A 20,818-nucleotide genomic window follows, 5' to 3' on the forward strand; every position below is an offset into this window, starting at 1 on the left:
CTATAGACCATAGATGGTGTAGACCATAGATGGCCAGCCCTTCCGTGTATGTGAACACGCATGAAAGTCAGCATGAAGTAGGAAACAGAATGTGGGCTTTGAAGTTTGCTCAACCTGGATTCTGTCTCCCCCCAGTTAAAGACTCTGCAGTGGCTCCCCATCATTCTAAAGCAATGATTCTCAAACCTGAGCATGCATCAGAATCACCTGAGGGCTTGTTAAACACAGACTACTGGGACCCACCCTCAGAGTTTCTGATTATGGGGCGAGGCCCAAGAATCTGCATTTCTAACAGGTTCCTAGGTGATGCTGATGCTGCTGGTTCAGGGACACCCTCTGAGAATCACTGATTTGAGAGAGTAAGTTGAGAGTTATGGCATAAGTAGAAAGTCCTTGGTGAACTTGTCCTCTGCCTTTCTCTCCAGGCTTCCATCATGTTATTCTCCCCTCGAATATTAAGCTTCAGCAACGTCAAACTGCTTGCAGGTCCTTAAAAGCAGCCTGTTGTCTGGTGCTCATTGTCTATTGTTCTTTTCTTTCTTTTCTTTTTTTTTTTTAAGCCCTGCCTTCCCTGGCTCTTAGCTTCATTCTCCCATCTTCAAAGGCACCAATGTTGCATCTCTCTGTGCCTTTATTCAGTAGTCAGGACTTCCTCTGACCACAGCCAGGAAATGTTCTCTCTGACTTCTTTAAAAAATTAATTAATTAATTAATTTATTTATTTTGGGCTATGTTGGGTCTTCATTTCTGTGCGAGGGCTTTCTCTAGTTGTGGCAAGTGGGGGCCACTCTTCATCGCGGCGCGCGGGCCTCTCACTATCGCGGCCTCTCTTGTTGCGGAGCACAGGCTCCTGACGCGCAGGCTCAGTAGTTGTGGCTCACGGGCTTAGTTGCTCCGCGGCATGTGGGATCTTCCCAGACCAGGGCTCGAACCTGTGTCCCCTGCATTAGCAGGCAGATTCTCAACCACTGCGCCACCAGGGAAGCCCCTCCTTGTCTATTGTTGGTGCATGTATCTCGATAGACTTGCTATTTCTTTTGCTGAATTCCCTTCTCTCCCTCATCTGGCTGTTGAGACTGCCTGTTTATTCTTCCAGACTCAGGTTTCTCTATACAACTTCCTTAATTTCCTAAAGATAGTTAACAAATCCTTCTGTGCCATCACTCTAGTTTGTATATACTTCTATTGTAGTTATCGTGGGTTAAAGTGGACTTGCCTTATACACGCGTTATTACTCAAAATGAATTATTCGTGCTCTGCAGAGTGAGCGAGGGTGATTTAAAGAGTGAGGGTGACTGTTTACCAGTCCGCAAGCACACATAGACCAGTCTGTGAACATCCTAGAGAGCGTGTGAGATGGAAGATGAGAATCTGCCACTCCCTCAGTGGCTCTTATCCCTCTTGCCTCTTAGTGTAGTCATCTTCTTCTGCTGAGGGTGATTCTCATGGTAAACATACATAGTTTTGTATAACATGAGCTTTAAACACAAGGCCACCACTTTATCTGGTGCCTAAATAAAGAAGTAGTGACACATTTCAATGTCAGAGGAAAAATTGACTGTGATAAACTTCTTGAAAGATAGAACAACATGATACTAAGTGTTTTCAAGGATTTCAAGGGGTAGTTTTGACTAAATATGATTTCAACTTATGTGCTGACTGTAGGACCACTTTTCCTTGTCTTACATCTCAGTTCATGTCTTGGGATGTGAGCCCTGTTGATTTTCAAAATCACGGGCTCGTTTCTCATGCGCAGGTCTTTAAAGTTGGGATGTCTGATGTGGAGTTTGAACCCTTTGCTCCTCACGGAGAAGCTCTGGGTTTCGAGTTGCCTCGCAGGGTCACTGCACCAGGGGTGGGGTTTATGGCAAGGCTGTGTCCCAGCTTCTCCTACCTGTTTGATGTGGTTTACATCTTGTTTGCCCAGTGTGTAGTCATCACTCAGCCAGCCTTTTGGCTTCTTTATGAGGAAATTGTTCCATATGTGGCTGTGGACTTAGTGTGTCCACTGGAGGAGACATACTCAGCATCTTCCTAAGCCACCATCTTACTGTAGGATGAGTCTTTATTAAAAAATATATGTGTGTATATATATATACACACACAAACACATAATAGGTATTTATACATATACACATATATTTCTAACTCCAATTTTATCAGTAAGTGTACTAGGGAGAGCATCAATTGATCCAAGTACACTTGATCCAAGTGTACTTGGATCAGTAAGTACACTTACTGATCCAAGGGGAAGGGCTTAATATTCTACTACCTGGCTAAATATATATAAATTAATCCACGTGAGTATGCAGTTCTCTGAAGGAATCCTAAAATAAATTAATATTCTGGAAAAGGGACCTGATTCTGGATTTGGAGGGCAAAATGAGAAAAGACACAGCCAATCCACCATATACTTGCTATGGAGATAGAGGCCCCAAACATGTTAGTGATTTACCCAGAGTCACAGAGCTACTTATTGGCAAGCTGGTATTCAAACTCAAGACTCCTGACTGTTGTATATTAACTGACTGACTCTAAATAAAAGTTAGCAGCATTTAGTAATTACTGAGAAAAGCTCAGAAATATTGTCTTTCACTCTCCCTCCTTTTTTTGGTCACAGTGAATGGAACGGTGTTGAAATAGTCTTAAATGAAGAACACATTGTACTTAATTTTCTCCTTTTGGGCAAGGGAGACTTAGCTTTCATGGCTCCTGGGAATGAAAGAGACAACAGGAGTGATTTCTTCTTACTTTACTCATTCTTCCCTAGTAATCCACCCCCTTCTAAGAGAATAACATTGCTTCATAGAGACCAGGTGTGTATTTCTTTCCAGTTCCAAAGAAGCACAGAGATAAGAGGTTTATGCAAAAGGAATTTCTGCCATAATATATCCTGACACTTATCTCATGGCATAAGTACATTTGGAAAAGAAGGATTCAGTGGGTTCCCTTACCTGTAGTCAAGAGATTTCTAAGCTTCTAAAAGGAAAGGTAATGATTAAGAATACAAAACTTTGTGTAAGTATATATGCATACATGTAAGTATCAAGTCTTCTTGGAGACAGTGAGTTTCTGGTTTTTAAAATTGTAAGATGTATTTCCACAAATTTATTTTGCAGAGCTTTTCAGAGGCAATTAGATTTAATGTGGACTATGGAGTTTTTGAAGTAGTTAACAATGCTCCACAACTTCTGGAAAAGCAACTGAAAAAAATTCTCTTCAACCAGCAACCTCGAAATCCCATCTATGATGTTGTAAGAAAAGGAAGGAGTGATATTAAACCTGTTCAAGTGAATGCCCCTTATGAAGATGAGACCATTAATGTCAACTACAGTATCATGGTAAGAAAGTATATTTGAGTTTATATCTTGCTAGGTAGATAAAGCATTAAGTGAGATTAACATCAGGTTTCTTGGGCTTCCCCTTCTGAAGTGTAACTGTATCTATTAAATTTTATTGTACTTGCACAAAGTATTTGTTAGTTACTGTATCATCTTATTCATATCAAATGGCCAGTTTAGTCTAGCAGTTTGTTGATATTTGATTATCAATATGAGAAGGGTCATGTAATTTACTTTGAATATTTAGAAAATAAGTTTAATTTGGGGCAGTATAAATATATGTATGCTTTACAGTTTAGATGCATTCTAGAAAGTGTGGGTATACAGGCGTACCTTGGAGATATTGCACGTCTGGCTCCAGACCACCACAACAAAGTGAATATCATGATAAAGCAAGTCATACAATTATTTTGGTTTCCCAGTGCATATAAAAATTATGTTTACGCTACACTATAGTCTATTAAGTGTACCGTGGCATTGTGTCTTAAAAAACAATGTACATACCTTAATTTAAAAAATACTGCTAAAAAACACTAACCATCATCTGAGCCTTCAGCAAGTCATAGTAATAACATCAAAGATAACTGATCACAGATCACCATAACAAATGTAATAATAATGAACATGATTGAAATATTGCAAGAATTACCAAAATGTGACACAGAAACATGAAGTGAGCAAATACTGTGGGAAGAATGGTGCTGATAGACTCGCCTGCCACAGGGATGCCACTAACCTTCAGTTTGTAAAAAAACACATTATCCGTGAGGCACAAGAAAGCAAAGCACAATAAAACAAGTTATGCCTGTGCAGTGAATTTATTTCATTTGAGTTCTATCCTATCAAGCATTTGGGAACTGAGATTTCTGTCTTTTAATTATTATATTAGTTTCAGGTATACAACACAGTGATTTGATGTTTTTATACATTGTGAAATGAAAACCACAATAAGTCTAGTTACCATCTGTCACTATACAAAGTTATTACAATATTATTGAGTATGTTCCCTATGCTATACTTTGCATTCCTGAGACTTATTTTATAATTGGAAGTTTGTACGGCTTAATTCCCTTTACCTATTTGGCCCTTTCCCCCGCCCCCAGAGGTGGAATTGCTGGATCATATGGTAGTTCTAGTTTTAATTCTTTGAGGAAACTCCATCCTGTTTTCCATAGTAGTTGTACCAATTTACAGTGTGCGAGAGTTCCTTTTTCTCCACATCCTCGCCAACACTTTATTTGTTGTATTTTTTGATAATAGCCATTCTGACAGGTGTGAGGTGATATCTCATTGTGGTTTTGATTTGCATTTCCCATCCAGTTAGTGATCTTGAGCATCTTTTCATGTGCCTGTTGGACATCTGTATGTCCTCTCTGGAAAAATGTCTATTAAGGTCCTTAGCCAATTTTTAAAATTGGATTGTTTTTTTTTTTTGTTGGTGTTGAGTTGTATAAGTTCTTCATATAATTTGGATATTAATCCCTTATCAGATGTATCATTTGCAGATATCTTCTCTCATTCAGTAAGTGGCCTTTTTGCTTTGTTGATGGTTTCTTTTGCTGTGCAAAACTTTTTAGTTTGATGTAGTCCCGTTTGTTTACTTTTGCTTTTGCTGCCCTTGCCTGAGGTGACAGATCCAAAAAAATATATATTGCTAAGAACAGTTTCAGAGAGCGTATTGCTTATGTTTTCTTTTAGGAGTTTTATGCTTTCAGGTCTTACATTTAAGTCCTTGATCCATTTTGAGTTTATTTTTGTATATGGTGTAAGAAAGTGGTCTAGTTTCATTCTTTTGCATATAGTTGTCCAGTTTTCTCAACACCATTTATTGAAGAGACTGTCTTTTCCCCATGGTATAGTCTTGCCTCCTTTGTCATGGATTAATTGACCACATAAGTATGGGTTTATTTCTGGGCTCCCTATTCTGTTCCATTGAGCTATATGTTTGTTTTTGTGACAATACCATCCTGTTTTGATTACTGTAGCTTTGTAGTATAGTTTGAAATCAGGGAACGTAATACCTCCTGCTTTGTTCTTCTTTTTTAAAAATTTATTTATTTTATTATTTTATTTTATTTATTTGTTTTTTCTGGCTGCATTGGGTCTTCGTTGCTGTGCATGGGTTTTTCTCTGGTTGTGGCAAGTGGGGACTACTCTTCGTTGTGGTTCGTGGGCTTCTCATTCTGGTGGCTTCTCTTGTTGTGGAGCACGGGCTCTAGGCACGTGGCCTTCAGTAGTTGTGGCTCGCGGGCTCTAGAGTGCAGGTTCAGTAGTTGTGGCACACAGGCTTAGTTGCTCCGCGGCATGTGGGATCTTCCTGGACCAGGGATCAAACCTGTGTCCCCTGCACTGACAGGTGGATTCTCAACCACTGCACCACCAGGGAAGCCCTGTTCTTCTTTCTTAAGATTGCTTTGGATATTTGGGGTCTTTGTGGTTTCATACAAATTATAGGATTATTCTAGTTCTAGGGAAAATGCCATGGGTGTTTTACTAGGGATTACTTTGAATCTATAGAATGCTTTGGGTAGTATGTACGTGTTAACAATATTAATTCTTCCCATCCACAGGCATGGTATATCTTTCCATTTATTTGTTCATCTTTAATTTCTTTCATCAATATCTTATAGTTTTCAGAGTACAGGTCTTTCACATCCTTAGTTAAATTTATTCGTATGTATTTTATTCTTTTTGATGCTGTTGTAAATGTGATTGTTTTCTTAATTTTTCTTTCTGGTAGTTCATTATTAGAGTATAGAAATGCAACATATTTCTGTATATTAATTTTGTACCCTGCAACGTTACTGAATTTATTTGTTCTAATAATTTTTGGCAGAGTCTTTAGGGTATTCTATATATAGTATCATGTCATCTGCAAATAGTGACCGTTTTACTTCTTTTTTTCCAGTTTGGGTGTCTTTTATTTCTTTTTCTTGTCTGGTTGCTGTCACTAGGAGTTCCAATATTATGTTGAATAAAAGTGGCAAGAGTGAGTATCCTTGTCTTGTTCCTGATCTTAGAGGAAGAATTTTCACCATTGAGTATGATGTTAGCTGTGGGTTTGTCACATGGCCTTTATTATGTTAAGGTATGTTCCCTCTGTGCCCACTTTGTTGAGAGTTTTTTTTTTTTAATTGTAAATCGATGTTGAATTTTGTCAAATGCTTTTTCTGCATCTATTGAGATGATCATATGATTTTTATTCATTTGTTAATATGGTATATCACATTGATTTGTCAATATTGAACCATCCTTACATCCCTGGGATGAATCCCACTTGATCTGATTTATGATTCTTTTAATGTGTTATTGAATTCACCCTCTGTGTTTTATTGGGTATTTTTGCATCTTTGTTCATCAGGTATATTGGCCTGTAATTTTCTTTTTCTTTTCTTTTCTTTTTTTTTTTGTAGTGTCTTTGATTTTGGTATCAGGGTAATGCTGGCCTTGTTGGATGAGTTTGGAAGTGTTCCTTCCTCTTCAATTTTTTGGAATAGTTTGAGGATAGGTGTTAACTCTTTTAAAAATGTTTGGTAGAATTCCCCTGTGAAGGCTTCTGGTCTTTGACTTTTGTTTGTTGGGAGGTGTTTTTTTTTGATTATTGCTAATTCAATTTCATTATTGGTAATTTGTTAAGATTTTCTATTTCTTCATGATTGAGTCTTAGAAGATTGTATATTTTTAGGAATTTATCCATCTCTTCTAGGTTGTCCAGCTTATTGACAAATAATTGTACTAGTCTCTTATGATTCTTTGTATTTCTATGATATTTGTTGTAACTTCTCTTTCATTTCTGATTTTATTTATTTGGGATCTCTCTTATTTCTTGATGAGTCTGGGTAAAGGTTTATCAGTTTTGTTTATCTTTTCAAAGAACTAGCTCTTCATTGATCTTTTCTTTTTTTAAGTCTCTGTTTCATGTATTCCTGCTCTGATATTTATTATTTTCTTCCTTGTACTAACTTTGGGCTTCGTTTTTCTTCTTTTTCTAGTTCCTTTAGCTGTAAAGATACATTGCTTATTTGAGATTTTTCTTATTTCTTGAGGAAGGCCTGTATCACATGAACTTCCCTCTTAGAACTGCTTTTGCTATGTCCCATAGACTTTGGAAAGTTGTGTTTTCATTTTCATTTGTTTCAAGGTATTTTTTATTTCCTCTTTGATTTCTTCACTGATCCACTAGTGGTTTAGTAGCATGTTATTTGGTCCCTCCATGTTTGTGTCTTTTCCAGTTTTCTTCTTGTACTTGATGTCTAGTTTCATACCATTGTGGTCAGAAAAGATGATTGATGTGATTTCAGTCTTCTTAAATTTATTGAGACTTGTTTTGTGGCCTAACATGTGAGCTATCCTGAGTATTGTTCCATGTGTACTTGAAAAAAATGTGTATTATGAAATTTTGGGGTGGAATGTTCTGTATCTGTCTGTTAGGTGTATCAGGTCTACTGTGTCATTTAAAGCCGATGTTTTCTTACTGATTTTCTGTCTGGATGATCTGTCTGTTGATGTATGTTGGGCACTAAATTCCCCTACTATTATTGTGTTACTGTCTATTTCTCCTTTTGTGTGTGTTAATATTTGCTTTATATACTTAGATGCTCCGATGTTGGTGCTTAAATATTTATGAATGTTATATCCTTTTCTTGGATTGACCTTTTTATCATTATGTAATGCCTTCCTTTGTCTTTTGTTGCAGTGTTTGCTTTAAAGTCTATTTTAGGCATGTGCAGTCAGTAAGAGGTGGGCGGAGGATGCGAGAGATGTGCGTGGCTGTGTTTCGCCGGCCCAGAAGGGGAACTGCATGCTTGAGGTGACCAGGGACTGAGCATTTCAGATCTGCTTGGTAAACCTGGTGCATCACCATGCTGGCCACAAGACTTGTGTGTCTCCAGACACTACCTTCCAGGGTTTTCCACCAAGGTTTCACCAGGGCCTCCCCTGTTGTGAAGAATTCCATCACAAAGAATCAGTGGCTCTTAACACCCAGCAGGGAATATGCCACCAAGACAAGAATTGGAATTCGGCATGGGAAAACTAGCCAAGAACTCAAGGAGACAGCTTTGGAACAATCATTGGAAAAAATATTTTGGATTGATCAGATGGAAAGATGGTTTATTGCTGCAGTTGGTCTTGGAGCTTTGTGCTACTATGGCTTGGGAATGCCAATGTCTAATGAGATTGGAGCTATTGAAAAAGCTGTAATTTGGCCTCAGTATGTGAAGGATAGAATTCATTCCATCTATCTGTACTTAGCAGGAAGTATTGGCATAACAGCTTTGCCTGCCCTGGCTGTGAGCAGAACTCCTGCTCTCATGAACTTCATGATGAGAGGCTGTTGGGTGACAGCTGGTGCAACCTTTGCATGCATGATTGAAGCTGGAATGCTGGTACGGAGCCCAGGCCCAAAGCGTCTTGCTTGGTTACTACATTCTGGTGTGATGGGTGCAGTGGTGGCTCTTCTGATGATATTAGGGGGGACTCTTCTTGTCAGAGCTGTATGGTACACGGCTGGCATTGTGGGAGACCTCTCCACCATGGCCATGTGTGTGCCCAGTGAGAAGTTTGTGAACATGGGAGCACCCCTGGGTGTGGGCCGGGGTGTTCTCTTTGTGTCCTCACTAGGATCTATGTTTCTTCCACCTACCACTGTGGCTGGTGCCACTCTGTACCCAGTGGCAATTTATGGTGGATTAGTTCTTTTCAGCACGTTTCTCCTGTATGATACACAGAAAGTAATCAAGCATGCAGAAGTAGTACCAGTATATGGAGTTAAAAAATATGATCCCATCAATTCGATGTTGGGAATCTACATGGACATTTTAAACATATTTATGCAAGTTGCCAGTATTCTAGCAACTGGAGGCAACAGAAAGAAGTGAAGTGACTCAGCTTCTGACTTCCTTAATTCATCAGATATCTGGCTTGTCTAATAGGGGCAGATATTCTTTAAATAGTTTGTGCAAGCAGCTTTCATGGAAGTTTAGAAGATAAGAACTTGTCAGCATGTTTCAAGTGTTCCAGTAATGTGATGCTTCAGGTCTGCTTTTTCTTCTGGAGAATAAACTCAGTAGTTCTCTTCTAAATAGCACACACATTTTCAATTCTCATGTTTGAGTAATTCTAAAATGTTCTAATGAATGTGAAAACCAAGTTTTGTGTTGCAGGAATTTAAGTATTTTATCTATTATTAAATTTATTTGGTTAAGTGAAATGTAGCAAACTGTGTACCTGCATTTTTCATTTGGAATGTGGAATATTAACAGGTAATGTCATAAGCGATATAGGGGTTTGGTAAAGGGACCAGAGAGAAGTAAAGGGACACCTGCAGTCTTTCTTTGAATACTTAGAACTTAACAGTCGTGTAATTGTGGTGAGCCAGTGAAGGGGTCTGGATGTTTGGAAACAAGTCATGGCTGTACATCTGCTGAACTTGTCAGAAGTGTTGAGCAGAAAACAAAGACATAGGCGATTCTCCAGGCTCTCCTTACAGTATAGATGTGATCATATTTGGCTTTTCATTGTTTGACACTGTCAGGAGAGTCCACAGTGCTAATCATATGGAGAATTCCTGTTATATATATTATGTGTGTGTGTAAGCCTTACTTTTGAGTTGTCGAGAACAAAATATCCTTAAAACATTCAGGAAAAAATATTCAAAGCATGAAAATTGTTGCATTTTTAAGTATACAAACAACATGTGCATAATTGCTGAATGTTTTTGCAAATTTATTAAAATGTTTAAAGGAATACATGCTTGCCTTTCTCATCTCTTCCGGCTTTAAAGCTTTTATCAGAGAAGCCTGTTTGGGGTTTACACTTGAGACTATGAAGGCAGGTTTTCCCCTCAGATTTGGTTTCTTGCATTCCCTCTCAGAGGAATCACTAAAAAAAGGAAGGCAAGGGCTTCCCTGGTGGCACAGTGGTTGAGAGTCCGCCTGCCGATGCAGGGGACGCGGGTTTGTGCCCCGGTCTTGGAGGATCCCACATGCCGCAGAGCGGCTGGGCCTGCGCGTCTGGAGCCTGTGCTCCGTGGCATACCGCAAAAAAAAAAAAAAAAAAAAAGGAAGGCAAAGTGAGGCTTCTTTCATGAACCATATCAATCAAAAATGTAATGGAGAAAATGCTTCATTAGAATTTCCCCAGCAGAATTTTTCTTCTCTCCTCCACAGACCATTATTTAACTCTCTTGTGCCATTTGTAAATTTTTTGACACAGAAGAGTTATTTTTGGACATTCTTATGAGTGAAATAAGTGTATGATTATTGAGATAGTTGGTGTTTTGACAAATATTTATTACAGTAATCCATAAATAATTATTCTAACCACTTCAAGTTACATAGGATGCTTATTTCTGAAATAATAAAGGTTCTGGCCAGATTAAAAAAAAATAGTCTATTTTATCTGATATGAGTATTGTTATCCCAGCTTTCTTTTGGTTTCCATTTGTATGGAATATCTTTTCCATCCTTTAACTTTCCGTCTGTGTGTGTCTTTAGATCTGAAGTGAATCTCCTGTAGGCAGCACATAGATGGGTCTTGTTTTCTTATCCATTCAGCTACCCCATGTCTTTTGATTGGAGCTATTTACATTTAAAGTCATTATTGATAGGTATGTACTTATTAATGTTTTTCTGGTTCTTTTTGTAGTTCTTCTTTGTTCCTTTCTTCTCTCTTGCTCTCTTCCTTTGTGACTTGATGGCTTTCTTTGATGTTATGCTTGGGTTCTTTTATCTTTATTTTTTGTGTATTTATCATAGGTTTTTGTTTGTGATTCCCATGAGGTTCATGAATATAACCTATATATACATGGCAGTTTATTTTAAGTTGATAGTTGCTTAAGTTCAAATGCATTCTAAAAGCATCACATTGGGCTTCCCTGGTGGCTCAGTGGTTGAGAGTCCGCCTGCTGATGCAGGGGACATGGGTTCATGCCCCGGTCCGGGAAGATCCCACATGCCACAGTGTGGTTGGGCCCGTGAGCCATGGCCGCTGAGCCTGAGCGTCTGGAGCCTGTGCTCCGCAATGGGAGAGGCCACAACAGTGAGAGGCCCACGTACCGCAAAAAAAATAAATAAATTAAAATAAAAGCATCACATTGTTACTACTCCCCCATGTTTTATGTTTTTGACATCATATTTTATACCTTTTTATTTTATTGTAGTTATAGTTGATTTTACTACTTTTGTCTTTTAGGCATCATACTAGCTTTTTAAGTAGCTGATATTGCCTTTACTATATATAATTTTTGCCTTTACCAGTGTAATTTTTTTCTTTCAAATATTTTCTTATTTCTATTTATGGCCTTTTCTTTTCCACTTAAAGAAAATCCTTTAACATTTCTCATAAGGGTGGTTTAGAAGTGATGAACTCCTTTATCTTTTGCTTCTCTTAGAAACTCTTTATCTCTCCTTTAATTCTGAATTATAATCTTGCCAAGTAGAGCATTTGTGGTTGTAAGTTTTCATTTTTCAGCCCTTTAATATATTATGCCACTCTCTTCTGGCCTGAAAAGGTACTGCTGAAAAATAAGCTTGTAGTCTTATGGAAGTTCCCTCGTATGTGACTATTTTTCTCTTGCTGCCTTTAAAATTCTTCCTTTATCTTTAATTTTGCCGTTTTAATTATGTATGTTTTGGTGTGGATCTCTTTGGGTTCATCTTCTTTGGGACTCTATGTGCTTCCTGGTTCTCAATATCCATGTCCTTCTCCAGGTTAGGGAAGTTTTCAGCCATTATTTCATCAAATAAGCTTTTGCCCCTTTCTCTCTCTCTCTTCCTTCTGAGTCGTCTACAAATTTTAGTATGCCTGATGTTGTCTCAGAGGTCCCATAAACTATCCTCATTTTTTTAAAAAAACTTTTTTCTCTTCTGATTGGGTGATATCCACTTTTCTGTCTTCCAGATCGCTGATCTCTTCTTCCATATCATCTATTTTGCTATCAATCCCCTCTAGTGTATTTTTCATTTCAGTTATTGTATACTTCAGCTCTGATTGGTTCTTTCTTATATTTTCTGACTCTGTTGAAGTTCTCAGTGTGTTTCTCCTTTCTTCTCCCAAGTTCAGTGAGCACCTTTATTATTATTACTTTGAACTGTTTATAAGGTACCTTTCTTATCTCCATTTTGTTAAGCTTTTTTTTTTTCCCTGAAGCTTTAGCTTGTTCTCTTTTTTTGGAACATATTCCTCTGTCTCCTCTGTTTGACTTTCTGTATTTTTTAAGTTTTATTTTATTTATTTTTTTATACAGCAGGTTCTTATTAGTCATCAATTTTATACACATCAGTGTGTATATGTCAATCCCAATCACCCAATTCAGCACACCACCACCACCACCCCCTGCCACTTTCCCCCACTGGTTTCCATATGTTTGTTCTCTACATCTGTGTCTCAGTTTCTGCCCTGCAAACCGGTTCATCTGTACCATTTTTCTAGGTTCCACATATATACCTTAATATATGATATTTGTTTTTCTCTTTCTGACTTACTTCACTCTGTACGACAGTCTCTAGATCCATCCCCGTCTCAACAAATGACCCAATTTTGTTCCTTTTTATGGCTGAGTAATATTCCATTTTATATATGTACCACATCTTCTTTATCCATTCGTCTGTCGATGGGCATTTAGGTTGCTTCCATGACCTGCCTATTGTAAATGGTGCTACAATGAACGTTGGGGTGCATGTGTATTTTTTGAATTATGGTTTTCTCTGGGTTTATGCCCAGTAGTGGGATTGCTGGATCATATGGTAATTCTATTTTTACTTTTTAAAGGAACCCCCATACTGTTCTCCATAGTGGCTGTATCAATTTACATTCCCACCAACAGTACAAGAGGGTTCCCTTTCTCCACACCCTATCCAGCATATGTTGTTTGTAGATTTTCTGAAGATGCCCATTCTAACTGGTGTGAGGTGGTACCTCATTGTAGTTTTGATTTGCATTTCTCCAGTAGTGATCTTGAGCAGCTTTTCATGTGCTACTTGGCCATCTGTATATCTTCTTTTGAGAAATGTCTGTTTAGGTCTTCTGCCCATTTTTGGATTGGGTTCTTTGTTTTTTTAATATTGAGCTGCAGGAGCTGTTTATATATTTTGGAGATTAATCCTTTGTTGATTCGTTTGCAAATATTTTCTCCCATTCTGAGGGTTGTCTTTTCGTCTTGTTTATGGTTTCCTTTGCTGTGCAAAAGCTTTGAAGTTTCATTAGGTCCCATTTGTTTATCTTTGTTTTTATTTCCATTACTTTAGGAGGTAGATCAAAAAAGGTCTTGCTGTGATTCATGTCAAAGAGTGTTCTTCCTATGTTTTCCTCTAAGAGTTTTATAGTGTCCGGTCTTACATTTAGGGCTCTAATACATTTTGAGTTTATTTTTGTGTATGGTGTGAGGGAGTGTTCTAATTTCATTCTTTTACATGTAGCTGTCCAGTTTTCCCAGCACCATTTATTGAAGAGACTGTCTTTTCTCCATTGTATATCCTTGCCTCCTTTGTCATAGACTAATTGACCATAGGTGTGTGGGTTTATCTGTGGCCTTTCTATCTTCTTTCATTCATCTATGTTTCTGTTTTTGTGCCAGTACCATATTGTCTTGATTACTGTAGCTTTGTAGTATAGTCTGAAGTCAGGGAGTCTGATTCTTCCAGCTCTGTTCTTTTCCCTCAAGACTGCTTTGGCTTTTTGGGATCTTTTGTGTCTCCGTACAAATTTTAAGGTTTTTTGTTCTAGTTCTGTAAAAAATGCCATTGGTAATTTGATAGGGATTGCATTGAATCTGTAGATTGCGTTGGGTAGTATAGTCATTTTCACAATATTGATTCTTCCAATCCAAGAACACGGTATATCTCTCCATCTATTGGTATCATCATTAATTTCTTTCATCAGTGTCTTATAGTTTTCCGCATACAGGTCTTTTGTCTCCCTAGGTAGATTTATTCCTAGGTATTTTATTCTTTTTGTTGCCATGGTAAATGGGAGTGTTTCCTTAATTTCTCTTTCGGATTTTTCATCATTAGTGTAAAAGAATGCAAGAGATTTCTGTGAATTAATTTTGTATCCTGCAACTTTACCAAATTCATTGATTAGCTCTAGTAGTTTTCTGGTAGCATCTTTAGGATTCTCTGTGTATAGTATCATATCATCTGCAAACAGTGACAGTTTTACTCGTTCTTTTCCAATTTGGATTCCTTTTATTTCTTTTTCTTGTCTGATTGCCATGGCTAGGACTTCCAAAACTGTTTTGAATAATAGTGGTAAGGGTGGACATCCTTGTCTCATTCCTGATATTAGAGGAAATGCTTTCAGTTTTTCACCATTGAGAATGATGTTTGCTGTGGGTTTGTTGTATATGACCTTTATTATGTTGAGGTAGGTTTCCCTATGCCCACTTTCTGGAGAGTTTTTATCATAAATGGGTGTTGAATTTTGTGAAAAGCTTTTTCTGCAAGTATTGAGATGATCATATGGTTTTTCTTCAATTTGTTAATATGGTGTAGCACATTGATTGATTTGCATATATTGAAGAATCCTTGCATCCCTGGGATAAATCCCACTTGATCATGGTTTATGATCCTTTTAATGTCTTGTTGGATTCTGTTTGCTAGTATTTTGTTGAGGATTTTTGCATCTATATTCATCAGTGATATTGCTCTGTAGTTTTCCTTTTTTGTAGTATCTTTGTCGGGTTTTGGTATCAGGGTGATGGCGGCCTCATAGAATGAGCTTGGGAGTGTTCTTTCCTCTGCAATTTTTTGGAATAGTTTGAGTAGGATGGGTGTTAGTTCTTCTCTAAATGTTTGATAGAATTCACCTGTGAAGCCATTCTGGTCCTGGACTTTTGTTTGTTGGAAATTTTTTTTTTTTTTTTTTTTTTTTTTTGCGGTACACGGGCTTCTCACTGCCGTGGCCTCTCCCATTGTGGAGCACAGGCTCCGGATGCGCAGGCTCAGTGGCCAGGGCTCATGGGCCCAGTTGCTCCGTGGCATGTGGGATCTTCCCGGACCGGGGCACGAATCTGTGTCCCCTGCATTGGCAGGCAGACTCTCAACCACTGCGCCACCAGGGAAACCCCTGAAGGAAGATTTTTAATCACAGTTTTAATTTCATTACTTGTGATTGGTCTGTTCATATTTTCTGTTTCTTCCTGGTTCAGTCTTGGAAGGTTATACCTTTCTAAGAATTTGTCCATTTCTTCCAGGTTGTCCATTTTATTGGCACAGAGTTGCCTGTAGTAGTGTCTTAGGATGCTTTGTATTTCTGCGGTGTCTGTTGTAACTACTCCTTTTTGATTTCTGATTTTATTGATTTGAGTCCTCTCCCTCTTTTTCTTGAGGAGTCTGGCTAATGGTTTATCAATTTTATCTTCTCAAAGAACCAGCTTTTAGTTTTATTTATATTTGCTATATTGTTTTCTTTGTTTCTATTTCATTTATTTTTGCTCTATCTTTATGACTTCTTTCCTTCTGCTAACTTTGGGTTTGTTTGTTTTGCCTTCTCTAGTTCCTTTAGGTGTAAGGTTAGATTGTTTATTGGAGATTTTTCTTGTTTCTTGAGGTAGGCTTGTATAGCTATAAACTTCCCTCTTAGAACTGCTTTTGCTACATCCCATAGGTTTTGGATCATCATGTTTTCATTGTCATTTGTCTCTAGGTATTTTTTGATTTCCTCTTTGATTTCTTCAGTGATCTCTTGGTTATTTAGTAATGTATTGTGTAGCCTCCATGTGTTTGTGTTTTTTATGTTTTTTTCCCTGTAGTTCATTTCTAATCTCATAGTGTTGTTTGTGGTCAGAAAAGATGCTTGATATGATTTCAATTTTCTTAAATTTACTGACGCTTGATTTGTGACCCAAGATATGATCTATCTAGGAGAATGTTCCATGCACACCTGAGAAGAAAGTGTAATCTGTTTTTGGATGGAATGTCCTATAAATATCAATTAAATCTATCTTGTCTATTGTGTCATTTAAAGCTTCTGTTTTCTTATTTATTTTCATTTCAGATGATCTGTCCATTGGTGTAAGTGAGGTTTTAAAGTCCCCCACGATTATTGTGTTACTGTCGATTTCCTCTTTTATAGCTGTTAGCAGTTGCCTTATGTTGAGGTGCTCCTATGTTGGATGCATATATATTTATAATTGTTATATCTTCTTCTTGGATCGATCCGCTGATCATTGTGTAGTGTCCTTCCTTGTCTCTTGTAACATTCTTTATTTTAAAGTCTATTTTTTCTGATACGAGTATTGCTACTCCAGCTTTCTCTTAATTTCCATTTGCATGGAAAATCTTTTTCCATCCCCTCACTTTCAATCTGTATGTGTCCCTAGGTCTGAAGTGGGTCTCTCGTGGACAGCATACATATGGGTCTTGTTTTTGTATCCATTCAGCAAGCCTGTGTGTTTTGGTTGGAGCATTTAATCCATTCACGTTTAAGGTAATTATCGATATGTATGTTCCTATGACCATTTTCCTAATTGTTTTGGGTTTGTTTTTGTAGGTCCTTTTATTCTCCTGTGTTTCTCACTTAGAGAAGTTCCTTTAGCATTTGTTGTAGAGCTGGTTTGGTGGTGCTGAATTCTCTTAACTTTTGCTTGTCAGTAAAGCTTTTGATTTCTCCATCGAATCTGAATGAGATCCTTGCCGGGAAGAGTAATCTTGGTTGTAGGTTCTTCCCTTTCATCACTTTAAGTATATCATGCCACTCCCTTCTGGCTTGTAGAGTTTCTGCTGAGAAATCAGCCATTAACCTTATGGGATTTCCCTTGTATGTTATTTGTCATTTTTCCCTCGCTGCTTTCAATAATTTTTCTTTGTCTTTAATTTTTGCCAATTTGAATAGTATGTGTTTTGGTGTGTTTCTCCTTGGGTTTATCCTGTATGGGAGTCTCTGTGCTTCCTGAACTTGGTGGCTATTTCTTTTCCCATGTTAGGGAAGTTTTCGACTGTAATCTCTTCAGATATTTTCTCTGGTCCTTTCTCTCTCTCTTCTCCTTCTGGGACCCCTATAATGCGAATGTTGTTGCATTTAATGTTGTCCCAGAGGTCTCTTAGGCTGTCTTCATTTCTTTTCATTCTTTTTTCTTTATTCTGTTCCGCAGAAGTGAATTCCACCAGTCTCTCTTCCAGGTCACTTATCCGTTTTTCTGCCTTAGTTATTCTGCTATTGTTTCATTCTAGTGTAGTTTTCATTTCAGTTATTCTACTGTTCGTCTCTGTTTGTTTGTTCTTTAATTCTTCTGGGTCTTTGTTAAACATTTCTTGAATCTTCTCGATCTTTGCCTCCATTCTTTTTCTGAGGTCCTGGATCATCTTCACTATCATTATTCTGAATTCTTTTTCTGGAAGGTTGCCTATCTCTACTTCATTGAGTTGTTTTTCTGGAGCTTTATCTTGTTCCTTCATCTGGTACATAGCCCTCTGCCTTTTCTTCCTTTCTATCTTTCTGGGAATGTGGTTTTTGTTCCACAGGCTGCAGGATTGTAGTTCTTCTTGCTTTTGCTGTCTGCCCTCTGGTGGATGAGGCTCTCTAAGAGGCTTATGCAAGCTTCCTGATTGGGGGGACTGGTGATAGGTAGAGCCGGGTATTGCTCTGGTGGGCAGAGCTCAGTAAAACTTTAATCTGCTTGACTGCTGATGGCTGGGGCTGGGTTCCCTGCCTGTTGTTTGTTTGGCCTGAGGCAACCCCGCACTGGAACCGACCTGGGTTCTTTGGTGGGGTTAATGGCAGACTCTGGGAGAGCTCACGCCTAGGAGTACTTCCCAGAACCTCTGCTTCCAGTTTCCTTGTCCTCACGGTGAGCTACAGCCACCCTCCACCTCTGCAGGAGACCCTCCAACACTAGCAGGTAGGTCTGGTTCAGTCTCCCTTGGGGTCACTGCTCCTTCCCCTGGGTCCCGATTTGTACACTACTTTGTGTGTGCCCTCCAGAGTGGAGTGCCTGTTTCCCCCAGTCCTGTCGAAGTCCTGCAGTCAAATCCTGCTAGCCTTCAATGTCTGATTCTCTAGGTCCTGTTGCCGGACCCCCAGGTTGGGAAGCCTGACGTGAGGCTCAGAACCTCCACTCCAGTGGGTGAACTTCTGTGGGATTAGTGTTCTCCAGTCTGTGTGTCACCCACCCAGCAGTTACGAGATTTGATTTTACTGTGATTGCCCCCCTGCCCCCGTCTCATTGTGGCTTCTCCTTTGTCTTTGGATGTGGGATATCCTTTTTGGTGAGTTCCAGTGTCTTCCTGTTGATGATTGTTCAGCAGCTAGTTGTGATTCTGGTGTTCTCGCAAGATGGAGTGAGAGCATGTCCTTCTACTCTGCTATCTTGGTTCAGTGACTTTCTGTATTTGATTCTGTGAATCAGGCCAAACAGCTGCCTCTCCTGATTTTGAAGATGTGGCCTTGTGTAGGAGCATTCCTTGTGTAAAGTGCTTGTGCTAGGAAGCTTTGGAATGCCAGCTGGAGCTGGAGAGGATGTGGACTGGGATGGGGGGTGTCCCCAGGGCATACAGCATCGGGGCTCCCTTGGTAGGATGGTTGGAGTTGGAGTAGGCCCATGCCAGGGTTTCCCCAGACGTGCCTCTCCAGGGCTGCTGTAGCAAGATAACTGTAGCTGGAGTGGGTGCAGGTTGAGTATTCCCAGGTTGCACTGCATGGGGTTGAGATTTCTGATCTTGAAATTACATTGTGTGGCTCTGAGTCCCTGGCGTTAAATTCTCTTAGCTTCTGAATTTTGTCTCCCTAGCATGATGTAAAAGAACTTGGGTTCTAATATTGGCTCTTCAACTTACTAGACTGTGCTTTTATACAAGTCATTTTGATAAGCCTCATTTTCCTCATCTGTCAAATGATGCCTTCAATACCTACTACTTAGGTTTGTTATGTGAATCACATGAAAATAACAATGTGTAACAATACTGTTTTCTCTTGATTTAAAATGTCTGATGGACATTTTAAGCTAACACATATCTAATACTTAAAACATAGCTCTTCTCCTGCCTGGAAAGTCTTCAATTCTTCTTTTACTGAATTCAGATATATTTCTGTCTTTCTTGTTTAATTTCATCAAATTAAATGTATTAATAACTATTTATAAATATTGTTTATAAATACAAAAATAAAAATAGTAATAACAACTATGTTATAGCATTGTTTTGAATTTAAAACAAGGAAATCTATTATGGACAGCTTAGCACTGTATAAACATTTAGTTAAAAACTTTTTTCCCTAGTTGGGACAGTGATATTTATTGGTTTATTCAGTTTCTTCAGTGAACAGAAATTTTTTATTTCATGGAAGTCTTTATAACCTATTTCTTTTTTGTTAAAAACTGTTTATTAGGAGCTTATTTTTTTATTGAGGTACAGTTGACATAGAACATTATATTAATTTCACGTGTACAACATAATGATTCAATATCTGTGTACAAGGAGCTTCTTAACTTGAGTTATGTATTTCGACACAGTCTCTCAGAAAGATCTAAAAGGTGATCTTACTCGATATATTTGAGGTAGACTGTGATTCATTAAATATACATACTGTAAACAACAGGGCAACAATTTAAAAATATTTTAAAGAGGTATAAATCATATAATAATAGTGGAGACAAAAAGGAATAAGAAAGTACTCAAACCAAAAACAGGCAGAAAATGAAGAAAAAAGAAATAAAGGATATACAGAACAAGCAGAAAACAAGATGGTAGATTTTGAGCAAACCACATCAGTAATTAGCAGCACCTTAATCATATACATAAATAATTACATTAAATTTAAATGGCTTACACACCGCAATTAAGAGTCAGAGTCAGATGGGTTAAAAAACAGACCCACCACTATTTTCTGTCTATAAGAACATCACCTTAAATATAATACAAAATTTTGTTGTAAGTAAAAGAATGCAAAAAGCTATACCATACAATTACTAATTGAAAGAAAGCTGGAGTGACTGTGTTAATATCAGAGTAGACTTCAGAAGAAGGCATCTTGCTATGGATATGAAGAGACATCACATAGTGATAAAGGGATCAATTCACCAAGAAAGCATAACAACCCATAATTATGCACCATACAAAAGACTTTCAGAATACATGAAATAAAAGCTGATAGCACTGAAAAGAGAAATAGGCAATCCATAGTTATAGTTAAAGACTTAAACACTGTTCTCCCAGTAATCCAATGAAAAAAAGACAGAAGATCAGTAAGGATATAGGAAATCTGAACAACACTAGGAATCCAGTCAATCTAATTGATGTTTCTAGAATAATTCACCTCACAACTGCAGAGTACACAGTCTTTTTCAAGTACACTTGGAATATTTACCGAAATAGACCAATTCTGGGCTGTAATACAAATTTCAACAAATTTGAAAGATTTGAAACCATGCAAAATGAGTTCTCTGACCATAACAAAATTAAACTATAAGTCAGTAACAGAAAGACACCTGGAAAATCCCCAAATATGTAATTAAACAAGAGACTTCTAAATAGCCCATAGCT

The 20,818-nt window shown here is 38.0% G+C and overlaps 1 protein-coding gene and 1 pseudogene across 1 annotated transcript in view; both read left to right on the forward strand.

Moving 5' to 3' along the window:
- The window catches only part of RGS22 (regulator of G protein signaling 22), a 172,967-nt gene that overhangs the window by 20,403 nt on the left and 131,746 nt on the right, over nucleotides 1–20,818 (forward strand). The window contains exon 4 of the mRNA XM_029222809.1: nucleotides 3,120–3,341. Within this exon, the coding sequence (XP_029078642.1) occupies nucleotides 3,120–3,341 (222 nt within the window). The remainder of the gene's footprint in view (nucleotides 1–3,119; nucleotides 3,342–20,818) is intronic.
- On the forward strand, nucleotides 8,204–9,220 carry LOC114895426 (annotated as a pseudogene).

Source organism: Monodon monoceros, unplaced genomic scaffold, assembly GCF_005190385.1.
Source record: "Monodon monoceros isolate NGI ecotype Baffin Bay Population unplaced genomic scaffold, NGI_Narwhal_1 Super_Scaffold_14, whole genome shotgun sequence".
Classification (NCBI taxonomy): Eukaryota; Metazoa; Chordata; class Mammalia; order Artiodactyla; family Monodontidae; genus Monodon; species Monodon monoceros.